The following is a 20,334-nucleotide window of genomic DNA, read 5'->3' as shown; positions in this document are numbered from 1 at the left end:
TCAATTTAACAACCACTTGAAGGATTATCAGTCTTGTTTTTTGTCTGAAAATATTTCTTTGACAGCTGGTAAAATGAAGCAAGTGTTGCCGTCAAAACTTGCTGACTGGATATCAATAGTTTGGAAGAAAATACTGAAGATAAAAGTGGAGCGCTTCTAAGAAATATTTGTCACCTGCTTGTGGCACAGAATAATACTGGATGGGAAAACATGGCTAGTGATGACTCTTTTTTTTTTTTTTTTTTAGTGATGACTCTTATGTCAAAAAAATACAAGAGTTGAAATTACAGGGACTTCCCTGGTGGTCCAGTGGTTAAGACTCTGTACTTCCAATGCAGGGAGCACAGGTTCAGTTCCTGGTCAGGGAAAGAAACATGCAGCATGGTGCAGCCAAACATAAATAAATAAATAAAATTGAAATTTTAGAGTTGTATTAATTTAGGCAACTTGTGTTTTCTTTTTTTGTGTTTATGTGAGAGTTATATATAAAATTCTGCCAAAGATCTGTTGCCATGAATATAAAGTAAAAACTTCAAAACATAAGAAAATCTGAATTCATAGCTTAATTGCCAGCATTATTTTCTTTGTTATACGTGCATGCTCAGTTGCTCAATCATGTCCACCCCATGGACTGTGGCCCGTCAGGCTCCTCTGTCCATGGTGTTTTCCAGGCAAGAATACTGAAGTGGGTTGCCATTTCCTACTTCAGGGGATCTTCCCAACCTAGGGATCGAACCTGGGTCTCCTGCATTGCAGGCAGATACTTTACTGTCTGAGCCACCATAAAACTGGTGCAGCTCATAGTGGATGTCATCATAGATTCTATGAAATGGTACCATATTGATTGCATTTGTGTAAGCTACTAACTTTAAACAGTCATTATACAATTTTGAACTTGCTATTATGAACTTAAAAACACAGAGAAGCTGTTTCAACCCTGTTTGAGGCTAAGAACATCTTTTTAAGTTTACTACATGTTTTTGCATAATGTTTTATTCTTTGAATTAGAATGATCATTTTTTGAAGATAAAAAGAAAAACCTAAGTGGCAGATTTTTCTTAGGAATGGAATTACCTAAACAAGATTTCATGACGTTTTCTTTTTTTAACATCTTAAAATAGCACTTGGGGAATGGGAGTAGGGCACTAGAGCCAAAAAGAAAAAAAAAAAATTCTGTCAGATTTAAATCTCTGAAGCATACTTTGGTTTCTTTTCAGATCGTATAAATTTTTTTCCTTTTTAAATCTCTGGGGCATTGGGAAGTACCGGACTGAGATAAACTGGATTCATATACTGTGCTGCTTTTTTTTTTCCTTCAATCATAGTGACTTAGCTGCTTCTTCTGAAAATAGGAAGCTAAGAAAGAAGTTGATTTTTAAAAACCAATTTCTAAGGCTAAGGTGTAAATTAACTAATTGTACAATAAAAGTAGACCCTGATGCTGGGAAAGATTGAAGGCAGGAGGAGAAGGGGATGACAGAGATCAGATGGTTGGATGGTATCACCAACTCCACGGACATGAGTTTGGGCAAGTTCCGGAAGTTGGTGATGGACGGGAAAGCCTGGTGTGCTGCAGTCCATGGGGTCGCAAGGAGTTGAACATGGCTGAGCCACTGAACTGACTGACAATAAAAGTACAAAGTTGCTTTTTAGATTTTAAGCTGTAATTATCTCAATAATTGTTGAAATTTAATTCTTTGCCTGCCTATGGGATATAAAAAGGTGATCATAGTTTGCCTTGATATGCTCTTTCCTTATATCTAACAGTCTTAACATTTACTGACTGACAAGTTTTTACTCTGAAAGTGCAGGTAATTTTTACATGCCCATGCTCATTGTGCAACAACAACAACAAAGAGCCTAGCACTATAGAAATGTATAAAGAAGAAGAAAAAGTAACCCCAAAGTCTGCACTCAGAAAAAATCTTGTTAGCATTTTATAGGCCATGTTGGGGATGGAAAGGGGCATTGTGGTGTGATATTTGGATTGCAGTGGGGAGGGGTTTGATATCAATACAACTAGAAGAGACTGGAAAAAGAAATAATCTTACTAAATTATCCTGAGAAAAGATATTTAAAATATTTATACATGCAGTACTGTTAATTTATTCTTATCTGAGTCTGTAGATTTAGTCTTAATTGCAAACTTTCTAATTCATAAATATATACCTTTGTGGTTCTTTCTAAGGTTTTGTGACATAGTTGGAAAATCTCTCTGTTTTAATGAAGTGAAATTGAGAATAAAGAACTCCGATATCTTGGCATTTCTATCAAAAGAGAGAAAATAGATTAAAACTCAGAACTGTTAAGAGTTCTAGTATCCTATGATTTTTTCCTTCCTTTAGGGGAAAAAAAAAAAGGTTTCCACTTGATTTATATAATGGTTAACATAAACTTACTGTTTTTGTTTTATACAGACAAGGTCTTTACTGGGTGTATTTGAAGAAGATGCCACAGCTATTTCCAACTATATGAACCAGTTGTATCAGGCTATGCATCGGATTTATGATGCACAGGTAAAGAACTAAAGGCTGACTCAGTGCATTTATAAAGTGAATCTTTTAAGTCCATGGAGACAGAAATAGTATGTCTCTTATTTACTGGTGTTTAGCCCTGCCTGTGTCGCAGAGTAATAAACATTTGTTGAATAGATGAATGAAGATTCAGTATTTTGTGTTACAGAGCTCACTTTTCCATTACTGGTGTATAGTTTGTAGCACTACAAAAGTGATGAAGCATCGGCTCCTCTTCCCCAAACACAGTAAGGACTTTCTTAGCTAAATTCATTGATAGTGATCTTTGCCTAAGATTTGACTGAAAACCCCATATTGTCACCAGTATTTTCTCTAATCATGTTTTTAATCTTATGGGATACTTCCCCTTTTTGAGCAAAGGACTTATAAGTAGCTAGCCTCTATCTAGTTAGAAGGCAATAAAGATTAGATGTAGCTCCCAGGTATCAGAAGATGAATTTTAAAAGAAGGCAACTAGATTTTTTAGTTGAACAGACAAAAGATTTGAGGCTGTGTTTATGCACCTTAATTATAAGCTTTAACAGCAACCTGGGTCCTATGATAAGCTCTCCTTGGGATTAATTAAGAGCACCAGTTTCTTTTTTTTTCCTCCTTAATTTTTCTTCTTTCTGAACTCAAACGTTCATTAGGTACTTTAAAGTTACTGTGATAGCTATTTATTTTTCTTAGTGATAGGTCTCTCAAGAATTTGATTTCTGACTACACAGATTAATGTGCAAAAGAAAAATTACATTTGTCATTATACTCATCACTGAAAAAAGTCTTTAAAAAAATATTACCTTCATATGGCTGTATTGCTGTACTACACGTGACTAGGTCGACCACATTTTGGTTGTATGTTATTAAATGCTTCATGGTCTAGTATCAGCATGTAGAGAACAGGGATAATAAGTCAACACTGTAGACTGTCTTAAGGTTTTGCAAAATAACAGTATATACAGCTTACTTCTAGCTTTAACTATTAGTTTTTATTAGCTGAAAAGAAAAAGCACATGTCTGAAACACTGCTAAATTCCTTGATGGTGTCTATTTCATGGTTTGAGTCTCCCTTTAAAGTGTTTTAGTTGTAGTTCCCTTTCCAGTGATTTAAGAGAACATGTTGTACAGTATTTAAGTGATAAATAAAAGTGGCGTAGGTATCTTCAATTAAAACTTCTTTCTTTATCTGTACTATTGTGTTAATTTGAATGTTAATCTTTTCCAGAATGAATTAAGTGCTGCAACACACCTGACTTCAAAACTTTTAAAAGAATATGAAAAACAGGTACTGTATATGAAAGTTTTAAAAATATGATTTAAAATGTGTAGTGATACAGTATCTATATAGATAAACAGAATTTCTTTTCAGTAATTCTAAGCATTTTAGAACTCATAGAAGGTAATTTTGATACGCCATTGGAATTCCATTATGCACTTATGTCTAATTTTAATGACTTTATGTTAGAGACAGAGGTTATCTGATTTGCCTGTTTTTTCAAATGAAGAAACTGAGGCTTGCTCAAGGTTACACAGCTGGCTAGCAGAGGAACTGGAGCTAATTTTAAATCTCTGAATTCCTAGTGTGGTGTGCATTCCTGTATATCATGTTGATTGGTTACTTAGCAGACATTTTAATGAATGTGTACTAATTCTATGAATTACACTATTTTATAAAAATGATGTTTTTAGAGCTTATTCAAAATTTGTGAAGTTTTCTGAAGTTATTTAAAAATGAAAATTATAGTGCCAGTCACAAAAGACAGAGCATTGGACCTTTACTTCATCTCTGTTTCTCACTTTTCAGCGTTTTCCACTGGGAGGTGATGATGAAGTTATGAGTTCTACTTTGCAGCAATTTTCAAAAGTTATAGATGAGGTAAATGCTTACTTTATTTTGCTTGGATAAGTGATCTTATAATTAAGTTACTCAAGTTGTTTAGCTTTTATTGGGAACTTTTATGATTTTTATGAGTAAATCTCAATTATAAAAGATTACTATTTAAAGAAGGACCTTGTCTCCAAATCTTGGTGACTGTCTTATAAAAATAACACTATATATGTCTGATTAAAGCAAATTGTTTTCAAGGAATAAGTGTATAATTGTGCTCTCTTGACTCTCATGTAACATTCAGCCTTTCATTGTGTTGTTTGATTTAGACAGGGAGAGAAGAGTTAAGCTGTTAACTAATCACAGGACTGCCAGTGCCTGTTTTTTAATTGGGTTGTGTTTTAGTACTATGTTTAGGAGTTCCTCATTTTAAAGAATACATTTCCCTTAACAGATACGTGACTGGTAAACATTTGCTGCTATTCTGTGGGTTGTTTTTTTTGTGTTCTTGATCGTATCCTTTGATGCATGAAAGTCAATTCTGATGAAGTCCAGTTTCTGTTTTCTTTGGTTGCTTGTGCTTTTGTGTCATTGCTAAATCCAAGGTTATCACGTGTTTTCTTCTGAGAGTTTTTAATGGAATATTTTTGACTATCACAAAATTATGTGATACTAGTGTTCCCTTTTTATGTAAATGTTATCAACATCTTTTTTTTTTTTTTTTAACTGCGCTTCCACTACAGGGCAAGTGGGATCTTAGTTCCCCAACCAGGGATCAAATCTGTGACCCCTGTAGTGGAAGCGCAGACTCTAAACTGCTGGATGCCATTGAAGTCCTTGTATCAATACCTTCTTACTAGATTTTGTGTAATTTCCATAATGCTGGTTGATTGTCTCTTTTTAGTTATTTGGGTTTTTTGATCTTTCTTTTACCAGCTTAGCTCTTGTCATGCGGTACTTTCAACGCAGCTTGCTGATGCCATGATGTTCCCCATTACCCAGTTTAAAGAAAGAGATCTGAAAGGTATTGAACTAAAGCTTATGTTTACTTTCATTAGCTGTCAGAAGATCACTGCTTATAAAATATGTATTACTGTACACCTTAACCATTTATGACTGTAGCAAGTGTCACTTTTACTTCAATTGTTAAACATTTATAGGGGCTCCTGCTAGATGTTAAGCTATATACTGAGGAGTACTGATATGAGTAAGATGCCACTTCCCTTGAAAAAGCTCAGAGAAAGAGATGGGTAAACATAATTATGGTACTCTGTCTCTTGTAATTTGGGATGAGCATGGTGCTGTGAAGGCTGGCTCAGAGTAGGGTATCAGGAAGGCTTCACCACAGATATAACATGAGCATTGAACAATGAAGAAGAATTGCCAAGAGAAGAGAGTCATTGTTTTATTAGAGGGACCAGAAAGCACAAAGTTACGGGTTGTAGAAATATATGTCTTGCTTTGAGAAATTCAGTGTGGCTGCAGTGTTGGATGTGTTGAGGCATGGTGGGGGACACCTCTAGAAATAGATTAGATCATGCTAAAGATGTTGTGCTTATAAGTAAAGAGAAGACAATGGATGTCTTTAAGAAGTGGACCTATTCTAACTGTTTTTGGAGGGTGCTAGGAGAATGGACCTGGAAGTTGTGAGAGTGCAGTGAGGTGTGACCAAGGCCTCAGCTGGGACAGTGGCATAGAAGATGAGCTATGTGGGTGGGTTGGAGTGATGGGACGTGGGGGCTGGCCCCTCTAACACTTCATGTCTCAGTAGCTTGTGGTGGGTTTTTTTCCCCCCACCACAAATACTAATAATAATTTAGTATTATCAGTATAAAACGAGATAAAACGAGAGCTTTATAGACTTAACTTTGCTTTCTTACAATTTACAATCTCAGACAGTCATACAGACTTACCTACACAATATGCCGATAGAATAAAAATATTGAGCTAATGTATCAGTGATGATAAAGTATTTAATGATACATGGAATAAAGATGTATTTTAGAGATGGAATTAAAATGTCTTGGTAATCTTCAAGAATAATCTTCTCCAAGGTCAAGAAACAAGACCTCTTTTCTCAGTCTAAGGGGACTGAATATCAAAATCTTGTCAATACAATGTTTCTCATTCAGCATTTGAAGTTATTAGAGTCAATATCAGAAGATCAGTAAGTTGGATTCTGGTACTAAATCAGAATATTTGTATATTTGAGAATTTGAAGTAGTTTTAAAATTTATTCTTCTGTCATAATTTGTGGCAAGTACAATTTCTGGTGGTGTAACAGTTGCTAATGAAAGTAAATGTTCCCTAGGGCTAGTTGAAACACAGTAACTTTTTCACTTTAAATGTTGAAGTTTGAAATATTACTTGGAGTTTTAATTATAGCTTAAATTTCTAAACGTAATTTAAGATAGTTCAGAAATATGCTAAACTTAAATTATTCTTGAACTTTTCCAGAAATATTGACATTAAAGGAAGTGTTTCAGATTGCCAGTAATGGTAAGCTCTGATTACTTTGTACAGTTAATTCTTTCAGTGATCCAAATGATGCATTTCCTTATCAACATAAACCTGTAGCTAGATTTTATGTAATAATCAAAAAGAAATGAACCTAATACTTAAGCGAATATTATTTAAATCTGTTGTTATTTAAGTTGCACTGTTTGTCCTAGAAGAAAAATTTCAAAGGAAGTTAAATCTTGTGGTTTGTTACCTTCATGATACCTGAGAAGGTGGTATATATTTTTTCTTCCTTATTTTCCTGTATATTTCAAATTTTCTTTAGTGAGCATTTGCTGTTTTTGTACTAAAAATACTTAAAAAAAACTCTGAGTAGACTACTGTTTCCTTGAAATTAAATGTTTTTACCAATTTAATAAATAGAAACATACTTTAGGGTGTTTCTGTGTGGCTGTGAGGAACATAAGGGTTCATTGATCACATAGTAGAGAATTCTTATTTTGCTTCAGTATATCTGTTGACAGATGCACACGTGAAACCCGTTAAAGCGCTTATAAGTTTTGCAAAGTATTACTGCATTGTTGTTAATAGTCATTTCTGTTTTCCAGATCATGATGCTGCAATTAACAGATATAGCAGATTGTCCAAAAAAAGAGAAAATGACAAGGTTTGGTACATATTACTCCTTCAGTATCACAGTTAATGGGCTTCCCTGGCCGCTCAGTGGTTAAGAACCTGTGTGCCAACACAGGAGATGCGGGTTCAATCCCTGGGTCGGGAAGATTCCCTCGAGAAGGAAATGGCAACCCACTCTGTTATTCTTGCCTGGGAAATCCCATGGACAGAGGAGCCTGGTGGGCTACAGACCATGGGGTCACAAAGAGTCAGACACAACTTAGTGACTAAACAACAACAACACATTGCAATTAACAACTGTTTCATGAGATGGGCTACTTTTCCAGTTTAAAAATGCAGTTTGCCAGCAGTAACTTCGTGCATTTTGCTGTATTACCCTTAGTTTATTCTTTCCTGCAGTTACTTTAGAGCCTTTCTGTTAACTATTAATTATCAGAGAATTATTAGTTCTCTTTTTAAACAAAATATTTCTCTGTTAATAGAATTTAATAAGTAAACATAACTATTCCAAAAGTGTAATTGATGCCCAGGTGTAACATCATCCCCTTTCTCTTTGTATTTTGATCACATTGCATTTGTTTTGTTAAATATATATATTCAAAAGTGGGTTCTGAGATACTGTGGTGGAAACGTTGAACTGTTCCATACTTAACTGAATGAAATTCTGCCATGAGGTCCTCCTCCTTTACAGAGAATACGTGTGTTATGTGTGGATGGATGGATGGAGGGATAGATGTAGGCCTCCACCAGATATTTGTGAGGGAGGTAGCCTCTGTGCCGGGGAATTGTATTTGCAGCCTCGCCTGCATCTGCTGGTAGGGGCACAGTGACCACTTGTGGGGATCCACGGTTGGGTATGATGGACAGTGTAGCAGCCGCTGTGACACAGAAAGGGGGTATTCTCTCCCAGAATCAGTGCCCAGGCTTGCTTTCTTTGATTACTCAATTTGGTGCAGATATTAATAAAATATACACATTTTAAGATCTACATTCGTTTGTTATTTTGACACAAAAAGGTAATTAAAGACTCTGAGGATGAATTTTATTTTACATTGCTTCTGGCTGTTACAGGTAATTTTTTAAAAATATTTCCACTAATTTACTTGAAAAATTTGTTGAGCACCTACTGCATAATGGTTACTATGGGGGAAACAATGTGAATAGGCTCCACTTCTGTCTTCAGTGAGTGGATAATCCACATTTATTAAAGGCTTCCTGTATGAAAGCATACGGCGAGAGCAGCTGCCAGAATACAGGGATTAACACGGAGTTAAGTGCAGTAAAGAAGTCTTAGCAAAAAGCTGGGAAAGCACAGACAGGGCAGCGTATCTTCTGATTGGTAACTTGGGAAAGGTTATACTTTTAGGAGGTGCCATTTGCACTGAAGGTGAGCAGATACCAGTGGTTTGGGATTAGGGGAGAGGGCATTTCTAGAAGAAAAACAGTCTCTGCAGAAGCACATGGTAGAGTTTGGAGAGTGTAAAAGTTAAGAGCACTGGCTCTGGAGTCACACTGCTTGGCAACTGATCTCAGCTCTGTGGCTTATTTGCCTGAGGTCATACACTGGTTAGTTAATTTCCCTCTCAAAAAACTCAGTAGTGGTGAAGATGAAAGAGAATACATATAGATTACCTGGCTTTTAGCAATTATTATTTCTTGCAATAATTATAATAATGGAAAGGTAATCATTTCAGTGCATCTGGAGCACAGGATGTATTGGGAGGAGGTATGACTAAACAGAAAGAAAGTAGTCATTTGGGGCCAGGTTCCTATGCTAATGACTGAAATATGTGTTATCGAGAGTAGGCAGCCACCAAAGGATTTTAAGCGAAAGAGTAACAGCATGCAATTGTGTTAACAGAATTAAAATACTAATGGAAATATGAAGGGGACACAGCTAGAGGGAATCCAATGAAAAGGTACTGGAATAGTTTGCAAAGATATTAGAAGAACCTCAGATAAGGTTGCGATTGAAAGTGGAGAGGAAGGAATACTTTTCAAAGATACTTCTTTGTAAGTAGAATTGACAAGACTTACGGTAGGAGGAGGAATAAAAAATGAGTCCTAAAATTCTTGGATGATGGATGGATCCAGGAAAAATTAAAAGAGCTAAGTAGAGGAGCAAGTTTTATAAGGAGGATACCATCTTCAGTTGTGTACGTTTTCAACACACACACACACACACACACACACACACAACCCCCCTGGAGATCTGCTTCCTCTAACAACTGGGAGAATGAGGGGAAGGAGATAAAAACCGGGGAGTCATTGGTGCATTGGAACATTCTTGGTACTTGATTTGGTATTCTAAGGAAAGCAGGAAAAGAGAAGAGACAGAATGTATTATGTAACAGGTGCTCAATGAGTATTTATCATCTGAGTACAAGAGACATGGTTTGAGTGTGGGCGAAGGAAAACAAATGTAAGAAAAGAGGCGCAGTAGGGAGAGAATGGTATGCTGTGAACTCAGAAAGGTCAAAGATTAATGGCTAAGCTAAAATCAGACTGTTGTTTGCTTTTCCTCCAGGCTTTAGTTCAGTCACTATACCATTCTGTTATTTGCAGAATTCTGCTTTTAATGTGCATTTTAAAAAGAAAGTGGTTGGTGGTAAAACAGGAAAACTATCTTATCCAATATTCTGCAGGATTTTTATCTTCTAAGAAAGCTATATACAATTGCGGGCAATGCACTTTTCCCCTTGGATAGTCTCTTCCCCTTGGCCGCTACTAAAGGTAACTTAAAATCAAATAAATAATTGTATTTTTAATCTTTTCACTCGAAGGTGAAGTATGAAGTAACAGAAGATGTCTACACTTCCAGAAAAAAACAACACCAGACCATGATGCATTATTTTTGTGCGTTAAATACTCTTCAGTACAAAAAGAAAATAGCATTGTTAGAACCTCTACTTGGGTATATGCAAGCTCAGGTGAATACTGTACTGTGTTTTGGTTTGTAACTGTCCTAAGAACTTTCTTTTAAGTTTGATTTTTATGTTAAATGTAAAGATATTACAAACTAAGGTCAAAATACTCACTTTTGTGTTTTTAAAGCATTTTTTAAAATGTCGTCAGTGTGCTATCTTAAGGAAGTTAGGGAGAAGGGTGTTCCTTGCAGATGAAGATTTCAGATATTTTAAGGTACATGAACACACCTACCTTAGATTTAGACCGTGTCCATCTCAGTTGAGGACGGAACAGAAAGCTAAAGGAACTCTGGAGCTACTCCTATTGCTCAAGCTTCCACTCACTCTTGTTTTATAGTAAATCTGAAAGAGAATGGACATGCTTGAGTTTGTCTCATGTTCCCTGCATACCTCCTGAGTTAAAATTAGTGGATAAACTCCAGAGTATTCCAAGAGTTGTACATTAGGAAGGAGGCTAGAAAATTAAGTTTGAGTAACATAAGACAAAATGGCAGTGCCCTGAAGGGAAGAGTTTGTGAAATTTCCTTCGACAATGAGTGCTTATTATTCCTCTGATATAAAACGTATCTTTGTAGTAAACATAAAATAGTTTATCCATATGACTTACTTGAAATGTTTAAAAATATCTTTTCTAATTTTAAAAACTTACCATATGTATGCGTTACTGTATAAGAGGATGCATGGTGAAATTTAAGTGTAGTTTCTTCAGTGACTGTATGCTCAGTAAAAGTCATTGTAAACTACAGCCTATTTTTACACAAATGGGAATAACCCTTTTTTACTTAACTGTGTATCTTGGCAATTGTGGATATGATTCACTCTAAGTATTTTTTGTGTGTGTGTGTGTGTTTTTGTTGTTAACCCTCCCACTCCCACACCCTCTTGCCCCAGATAAGTTTCTTTAAGATGGGTTCTGAAAATCTCAATGACCAACTGGAAGAATTCTTAACTAATATTGGAACAAGTGTACAGAAGTAAGTATTTTCTTCCTTAAAACTGAAAATGAAGTTATGAGAATAAGCTAACAGCTAAATACCATAATCTAAAAATATTTAGCACTTAATTTCAGATGGGCTGTTTTCCCTGCCATGGGAGTGTTTCTTGAGTGACTTGTGGATGCTTCTTGATTTTCTCACCATCTTTTCCACAGCATTTGAACTCTGAATTTCATAACAGTGTCAAATCGGATGGTATTTTTATTGATTTGAAACTAGGTTTTGTGTCTGAATATAACAGGCACCTAATAGTAATTATCCATAAGTGAATTATCTTCACAATTATCTAAATTATAGAGTATGGATGGGAGATTATTAAATAAATCTTGCTTTCCAAGCCATGAAAGATTAAAGAGAGAGAAAAAGCAATTCTAATCAGCTTCAAAATCTGAGCAGTCATGTGGTTAATCTGTGATATGGAAAGAGATGAAAATGATTACTGTTTAAAGATACAGGACAGAGCAGTTTGAAAATTCCTCCAAAGTGAGTCATTCGGTGTGGATTCATTAGTTTTGGAATTTGGTATTATTTTCAAAATATCTAAAGTTTCAAAACGTAAAGCTGCTTTATAGCATGCTACTTTAACCAGCCATGCTACTGAGGTTCTTTAGGAAAACGTACAGAACAAATATACAGAGAAATGAGATTGGTGAGGTGTCCTTTGTTGTGGTTGGTAGTAAATAATCTGTTCCCTCTGTTAGTGTTCGCAGGGAAATGGACAGTGATGTAGAGACCATGCAGCAGACAATAGAGGACTTGGAAGTAGCCAGTGACCCCTTATACGTGCCTGACCCAGACCCCACAAAATTTCCTGTTCATCGAAACTTAACCCGAAAGGCTGGATACCTTAATGCTAGGAAGTAAGAAAACTATTGTTATTTTCATATAATGTGTATCAATTAAGGTAAGAGCAAGTCAATATACTGTACAGTTGATATCTCCAAATTGTTTTGATTTTACTAAATATAGAATATTTTTACTAATACCACAGTTAGTATTTATGTCAACTTTTTGACAGATGAGGTACATAAGTAATTTTCAGAAGTAAAATTCTATTTAGATTTTTACCAAATGATTTGGAATTATTTTAAACAGTGAAACCAATTAGAGTTTAAATAAATGGCATAACAAGTGACTGTTACGATAATCATTATCATAATTTAAAATATATGTAATCACACCATCAAGTCAAATGTTAGATTTTACCTGAAGAAAGGATAAAGGAAGTTAACTCGCGAAGTAAAATAAATTCTTTTGTTTTGAATTTATTCCCTTGAATGTTGAACTATATTTTATGGAGCATCATTATAATAGCTATAATTTGATCATTTCCAATCTTGTTTTGGAAATATATACATACTCACTCACATAAGGGGGTCAGCATATGTGAATTTATGACTGAAAAACTGATGTTTATGTTTTTTAGGCACCTTGGTGCCTTTTTGCCTGCATAGTCTTTGTGATGGGCTTTATCTTGTGTCTGGCTTATGATGAGATTTTAGATGTGTTGTTATTAAAGAATAAATGTACTTTCTTCATTTAGTAAAACAGGCTTGGTGTCATCTTCCTGGGACAGACAGTTTTACTTCACGCAGGGTGGAAACCTAATGAGTCAGGCCCGTGGGGACGTAGCGGGAGGCCTGGCCATGGACATAGACAACTGCTCAGTAATGGCTGTGGACTGTGAAGACAGGCGGTACTGTTTTCAGATCACTTCTTTTGATGGCAAAAAGTTAGTATATTTCTCTCCTATTAAAAAAAACTGTCATATCTTAAACTACTGAAATGTAGGATAATTCCTTTGCATTTGGACATTGTGTAGATCTTTTAGAATTATTATGTATTAGGGTAATTTCCTTTTTAATTTTGTAGAAATTAGTTGAATTTTCCTTTTTGACTCGCATAAATGATGTCTTAATATTTTGAGGCTGTCAAAGCAAGTTTATGTGGTAATGACGTGTGATTTCGTGTTAAGAGACTGGTTACTGAAAGTCCAGGTGTAGGGAAGGCAGCACAAGTTAGGATGAAGAGTGTCAACATGGGGTCAGAAAGTTTGAATTCTGAATCCACCAGCTACTTTGTAGTCTCAGACAAGTTATCTAACCTCTCTAAGCTTCATTTTTCTACTTGTAAAATGGGAGGTGGGAGGGTCTTCATTTCTATTTTATAAATTGTTATAAAGACTAGAAATCTAACAATGTGCCCAATGTGTAGTAGGTACTATTAATAATATTTCAAAATGTTAATCACACATTTCTGATTACATTAATTATTTAGGCCATTTATGGTTATATGCCATTTTAAAACTTCTATTACCTTTGCATTAAACAAGAATCCCATAAAATAGCTTTTAAAACAAATTTTTGAGAAGCTCAGAAAAAATATAAAAGGGAGTATGAAAAAAACCTCACTGACCAGAAACAACAATTAACTTCTTGGTTATTGCCTTACAGTTTTTGTATTTTATTCTAAGTACCTTTTTTAAATAGTTGAGGAAATACTGAATGTTTATTTCATAGTCCTCTGTAAACATATAATGGATGTCCGTTACAGTATGCCACTTATGACATGAGATGTTGGGAGTCCCTGTGTTCATTTGTCCAAATAACCTAACTGTTAATGTTACTGGATATATTTACATTTTTATATTTTCAGTTTTCTGCTAATGCTTAACATGATTTCCCATTTCATATTCCCAGTGTGATGCAAAATTAGCAAAAACAATTTTTTTCCTAATTCTTAAAATGTTAACCTCTATAGATGAACCCAGCTCCTATAATACAGAGTGAAGTAAGCCAGAAAGAGAAAGACAAATACTGTATATTAACACATGCATGTGGAATATAGAAAGATGGTACTGGTGAACCTGCAGGGCAGCAATGGCAACGCAACATAGAGAACAGACATGTGGACACAGTGGGGGAAGGAGACAGTGGCATGAATTGAGAGAATAGCATGGAAACATATACATGACCACATGTAAAATAGATAGCCAGTAGGAATTTGTGACACAGGGAGCTCAACCCAGTGCTCTGTGTAATCTAGAGGGATGGGATGGGGTGGTGGGAGATGAGAGGGAGGTTCAGGAGGGAGGGGACATATGTATGCCTGAGGCTAATTCATGTTGATATATGGTGGAGGCCATATATCAATATTGTAAAGCAATATTGTAAAGCAATTATTCTCCAAAAAAAAGAAGAAAATATAAACCTCTGTAGAAACGTTGTATCTCCTTATGTTAGTGATTAATATATTGAAAAGTTTTACTTAACAATATTCAAGGAAAAATAGTAAATAAAGAAGTAAAACGAGTGTTTTCTATTAAGACCACTGACTTGTATTTGAAATACATGTAGTGAGTGTCAGAAAGTTGAAATGCGTTGTCTTAGTGTCGGTGTCCCTTTTCTGTACTCTGCCTGCTAAAAACCAGCACATTTCTTTTTTGGTACCTCTTGGCATAGACAGACAAAGTGAAGAGTTGTTAAAATCTAAGTCTGATACCTCTGGTAGTTAATCTCCTTGGTTACATGTTTTCTGTAGTGTTTTGTTTGTTGATACTGATTGGTTTTATGTGTATCTTTAAAGGTAAAAATTTCTCATTCATGTTAAAAGTACTTCAGAAAAAAGTTGAATGTCAGACTTTCTGGGTTTTTTTTTTTTCTTTTCAGGTCTTCAATTTTGCAAGCAGAGAGTAAAAAAGACCATGAAGAGGTAAAATTTTATCTATTCATATTTGATTTCTTTAGCACCACCTTAAGCAATTTTTCTGATAACAAGACATGTTGATGTGTTCATTTTAGAAATTTGGGAAATCCTGGTTAATTTTTTCATAAAGGTCAGTTGTCCCTCAAGCAACATTCTTAAGTTTCACGTGGAATTTTGTAAGTGGACCTATACGGAGAGACCTTAGAGATCATTGTTTGCTGTCCTTTTAGAAGCTCAGATTCAGAAATAGCCTTGTGACTGCTGCTCTCTGGCAGGCTATTAGTATCATGAGGCTAGAGTTTAGTTTATTCCCTTCTCTTACCAACCCTCTGAGACAGTATTTGCTGCATTAAGAACATAGTAGCAGCAGATGTAGCATGGCAGTAAGCAACTAAGGCTTAAAACCTTGGGGAAATGAAAGAAAGAAAAACAAAAATCTGGGAGTGTTTATTCTTCCTCATGACTCTTTTGTTTTTGGCTCCACTTTTACTTGTAGTACACCAAATATGGAAGGTAAGTTACTACTAAGAACTGGCAGTTGAAAAACTGTGTCTTGAGAAATCTTCAATGAAAATATACTCTTAAGTTGACTCTGAGCCATTTTATCTGGTATTATATAATTGTCTTGGTAGAAGACAATGTTGGAAATTACATAGAGATCAACTTTTATTTACTTCTTATAGAAAAGAGTAGGTATTAAAGCCTGCTTTTGATCCCTGAGGAATACAGATAAATGTCTGCTCTTTGCAGGGTTTTTACCAAACAGAATAAATATTAGGTTTTATGAGGCTCCTCAGGTACCAGAATCCGTGAGAGTGACGCAGAGGATGTGGGGCAGCGAGTGTTTTCTGTGTTATTTATAAACCTGAAAGGGAAGTATGTAAAATACATTCACAAGGAATATATTTAGCTCTTAACTTTTTTTACATTGGTATTAATCATGATATCTGAGTCCAGACTGTTTTATTTGGTCGGGATTAGAGGAGGATGTGATACTAAAAAGATAAATACAGACTATTAAATTATAATTTAATATGATGGCTATATTTTTATGAAAAAATATGGGATTTAAAAATAACAAATCTCTTCAGTGTTCTGTTATATACCTTCAAGTATTATACATATATATGCTTTTGTATATAGGAAGGTATCTTATAAGAAAGATTATATGTTACTTCTACTAAAACTTCTATGTTACTTAAATATTGAATGCTCTCTTTTAGAAGGGAAGCACTGTAGAAAAAAATACTAATCATATTTTTTTGTTTTTTCCTCTTGGCAGTGGATCTGTACAATAAATAACATATCCAAACAAATATATTTAAGTGAAAACCCAGAGGTAATATTTTTATTTTATGGTATCCAGATCTGGCAAAATTTAGTAATTCGGTGGCTTATATGACTTTTATTACATTTCCTCAAGTTCTGTAATCTTTTAACTTGCTCCTGAATGTTTTATAATGATCTTATGAATTTAAGGAAATCAGTGCTAACTGTAGAGGAGTCTTTTGCTTTTACTAACTTGATCTCCTGCCAATCTAGATTTTTCTTTCTGTTATGTCACTTGGAAACAACAAAAAATTAAAATGCAAATTAGATGAGTTGTTTATTAACAAGGAAATTATTAACTAGGGACTACAAAGGGAATACAGAGTTTGGATTTGAATAATTCAAACTTACTGTACTTTTATCAGAAGTCAAAGTTTTAATATTTTTGAACTTATCCAGAATTATTTATGAGAGAAGAAATATTTAATCACTTTGTGATAGTGTATTCATATTTTTGCCTAACTGTAAGACACAGAAGTGCAAAAATGTTTTGTGATTCTTTTTTCTAGTATACATACTGTTTTATTTAGCTCGTGTTTTAAATTATTTAATAAGTTTTAAAATATTTCTTATGGAAACTTTTTTCAAATCTAGCCTGAAAATATCCATGTTAACTTTATCAGTAAATACACAGATATTTCTGAGCATAAATACATTCTGTAAAATTATGGAAACTTCAGCATCATAGTCATATACTTAATATTTTGTGATTATTTCTTACTCCTTTTAAATTTCTATACTTAGCAAGTTTGCGTGCACATATGCTAGGCACTGTACTAGGTGCTATCAATACAAACCTTAATCTTAAAAAGTCTGGGAGTTAAAAATTTAAAGAAAAAACAATATTTCCTATTATGTATATTAATAGAAAAAAAATCAGATTTTTCCCTTAGATTTATAGGAAATAAGAGGAAACTTAAGTTATAATGTTGTGAAGTTAATCATACATATATCTTAATACTAAGGCTAGAAAATGTGGAACTACTTTAGTAACTTTTACAGAAGTACAATTTAAGTATGAGTCAAGACCACTCTGAGAATTCAGAGTTATATTTAAACTGTTGGTTTTCTTGCTTTACTAACTAGTCCTTTTTTACAAAAACAGGAAATCGCTGCCCGAGTAAATCAGTCAGCTCTGGAAGCTGTCACCCCTTCCCCATCCTTCCAGCAGAGGCACGAAAGCCTGAGGCCGGCAGGGTGAGTTACCAGACTCTGGGTTATTTAAAGAGCTATATGGGCTGTTGAAAGTGTTAGCAAACACTTGGATTTTAGCAGTGCTAGTTACATTAGTACAAAATAGTTCTAGAAAATGTATTTTCAAATTGGTGAATTCACCAGCAAGAGCACTAAATAAATAAGGATTCCAAATGTCCTTAGTGTTCATCCCTAGGTTAACATGATTTATGTTTCTGAATTTAGTAATTGGAAGGAAATCTTTTGATAAAGTAGCTGTGATTTGGGATTGTACTTATTAAAATTTGTTCTCATCGCTTTATAAAATTATATTTTTTTGGTCATGGTTTCAGTGTTTAATGTACAAGAGAAAACTAAATGTAATGCCTTCTTGTTTTCTTTGCTTAGACAATCTCGGCCACCCACAGCTCGAACCAGCAGTTCAGGATCCTTAGGATCTGAGTCCACAAATTTGGCTGCCCTCTCTCTAGATTCTCTTGTTGCCCCAGACACCCCAATACAGTTTGACATCATTTCTCCTGTGTGTGAAGATCAGTCTGGCCAGGCAAAAGCCTCCGGCCAGGGAGGCAGGTGGGTGATAGGTCTGTAAAGCTGTAAGGCTTATGAGTCCATTTCTACAGTTGAGAGCCATCTCTCACATATCTTGTGCATCAGCTATGTTTTTCTTTCTGTAATTACCTAACGGAATTTTGATAGTTGAAGAAGAATCATGAAGGCTTTTCTCTGTTTTTGCCTCTGTTAAATGAGTTCAGATAATTTAGTTTTAGAAATATTCAATTCTGAATGGTTTTATCAGACCTACTTCTAAGGTATTTACTCTTAAAATTACAGAAGAAAGGTGACAGTCCTGTGACAATAAAGTTGATATCATGACAATATTTTAATGTATGAGAATAATATATATGTGCCATAGGTTTATTGGAAAATGTTATCTTGTGCTAGAATAAGAAATCTCCAGCAAGGTACTGAGACATTGTCATGCTGTGAATTATTAATGAATTATCTTTATTTATGTAATGATAAATCCTTGTCAAAGTAGTTAAAATTTTTCTTTGGTTATGGATGAGAGAAATATGGCTTAAGGCAAATCATTAAGTAGGTTGGACACTTAATAAATTAATAATGTAGTAATTTGGGTATACATGACTGAGGCAAAGAAAGAATAATTTACATTTGCTCATAGGAATGTACTTAGCATTTGATATAATAGGTCAGACACATATTAGGGAGATCAATTTCATGTTATCTGAAAGCCAATGTTATCTTAGAACCACTCAGCTCTCTGTTTGCTTGTAAATCCTACTTTGGATTGTACTTTTCTTCCTTTATTGTGGGTGTGTCATGAGCCCGGCACACTTAGGAAGGAAGTTGCTTCCATCTCTGGTTAGCTGTTCTTACATTCTGTTACGTGTGCCTTGAGAAATCAGGTCTAATACTAGAGAATGTTCAAATTATTGTAGTTAACTTGCATCATGTACTTAGAGGACCTAAAAGGTGTTTGGTGGTTTTTTTTTCCACAATCCAAGGAAATTTCTGGCATTTTTCTCATGTAACTAAAGTTGAAGCTAAATCAGCCATTTCTCTGTCCTAGTTTATTTAAATTTAGGAACTTTTACAACATGGTTTATTTTGATGTTGATTTTTGTATGTCTGTGACTAAACATCCTATCTGTCTACATTTTCTGAAATATAGCAACTTTGAGTTCAGCCTATTAGTGTAAGGGCAGGGGCCTTCGTCACAAGTAAATTGGTCATCAATAGTGTTCCTTAACAGCAAGGGGTATTTTTGAGCTTTTAAAAATGTGTGTACAAGGTTTCCTGACTTTTAGTTTTTAACTCTGGGTTCAGTGATTGAGATTGCTTCCCTGTGGCTCATGGTGACTGACCACTGGATCATAATTTTTTAAAATACTTTTCAGGCGTACAAATCCATTTGGAGAATCTGGAGGAGGTACAAAGTCTGAAACTGAAGGTAAAATAAGTGTAGTATTCTTATATTTTAGAGATTCTCAGAGTAGTAAACTGCAAGAAGAATTTGTTGTTTACATTTGTTCTGCTGTATGTTTTAACGGTATCTTTACTTCACAGTTTTTTCTTTTTACTCATAGTACAGTTAAAGCAACAGAACTTACTCAGACTTAAGATTTCATTATTCACACAAAATTATAGAATATCATACTTTTGACCTCATAGTCAGAATCTCATTGTATAAGATATCCTCTGACTTTTCCTAACAGCTGTTTTCTTCTGGTTCTGGAGCATAATTTTTTTTTCTTTTTCCCATACTTATTTACTTTGATATAATTTCAAACTAACAGTAAAGCTGTCAGAATAGTAAAAGGAATTCTTTTAACTCAGAACCACCAGTTGCTGAAGCGTAATCTTTTGCTGTTAGAATTTGAGATCTTACTTTTCTTGTAACATGAACACTATAGTTAGGAGTTATTTCTGAGTGCTTCTGCTAGATTGAATATTTCATTGGAAAACCTAAAGAAGGCAGTGTATTTAATTTCCGAGGAAAAGACATGTGGGATTTAAAATTACATAATGTACCTTGTTTTGTTGTAGAGTCTATACTTCATCAGTTGTTTATTGTCCGATTCCTTGGTTCTATGGAGGTGAAATCAGATGACAATCCAGATGTTGTTTATGAAACAATGCGCCAAATTTTAGCTGCCCGGGCCATCCATAACATCTTTCGTATGACAGAATCACATCTATTAGTCACTTGTGATTGTTTAAAGTAA

At 34.6% G+C, this 20,334-nt stretch overlaps 1 protein-coding gene and 1 non-coding gene across 3 annotated transcripts in view; both read left to right on the top strand.

The window, feature by feature from the left end:
* APPL1 (adaptor protein, phosphotyrosine interacting with PH domain and leucine zipper 1) overlaps positions 1 to 20,334 on the top strand; it is a 32,754-nt gene that overhangs the window by 5,517 nt on the left and 6,903 nt on the right. For both annotated transcript variants that reach the window (XM_065933442.1, XM_065933441.1), the window contains exons 2-17: positions 2,418 to 2,516; positions 3,739 to 3,798; positions 4,318 to 4,389; positions 5,278 to 5,365; positions 6,799 to 6,840; positions 7,410 to 7,468; positions 10,221 to 10,367; positions 11,256 to 11,338; positions 12,061 to 12,219; positions 12,903 to 13,091; positions 15,028 to 15,070; positions 16,347 to 16,403; positions 17,499 to 17,590; positions 17,975 to 18,157; positions 19,507 to 19,559; positions 20,156 to 20,330. In XM_065933442.1, coding sequence (XP_065789514.1) covers positions 2,418 to 2,516; positions 3,739 to 3,798; positions 4,318 to 4,389; positions 5,278 to 5,365; positions 6,799 to 6,840; positions 7,410 to 7,468; positions 10,221 to 10,367; positions 11,256 to 11,338; positions 12,061 to 12,219; positions 12,903 to 13,091; positions 15,028 to 15,070; positions 16,347 to 16,403; positions 17,499 to 17,590; positions 17,975 to 18,157; positions 19,507 to 19,559; positions 20,156 to 20,330 — 1,601 coding nt within the window. The remainder of the gene's footprint in view (positions 1 to 2,417; positions 2,517 to 3,738; positions 3,799 to 4,317; positions 4,390 to 5,277; positions 5,366 to 6,798; positions 6,841 to 7,409; positions 7,469 to 10,220; positions 10,368 to 11,255; positions 11,339 to 12,060; positions 12,220 to 12,902; positions 13,092 to 15,027; positions 15,071 to 16,346; positions 16,404 to 17,498; positions 17,591 to 17,974; positions 18,158 to 19,506; positions 19,560 to 20,155; positions 20,331 to 20,334) is intronic.
* On the top strand, positions 296 to 368 carry TRNAG-UCC (transfer RNA glycine (anticodon UCC)). Its single transcript has one exon. It is a non-coding gene; the product is annotated as a tRNA-Gly (tRNA).

The sequence above is a fragment of the Muntiacus reevesi genome, chromosome 4 (assembly GCF_963930625.1).
Source record: "Muntiacus reevesi chromosome 4, mMunRee1.1, whole genome shotgun sequence".
NCBI lineage: Eukaryota > Metazoa > Chordata > Mammalia > Artiodactyla > Cervidae > Muntiacus > Muntiacus reevesi.
The sequence above is the reverse complement of the archived record's forward strand: the minus strand, read 5'-3'. Positions and strand labels throughout refer to the sequence as shown.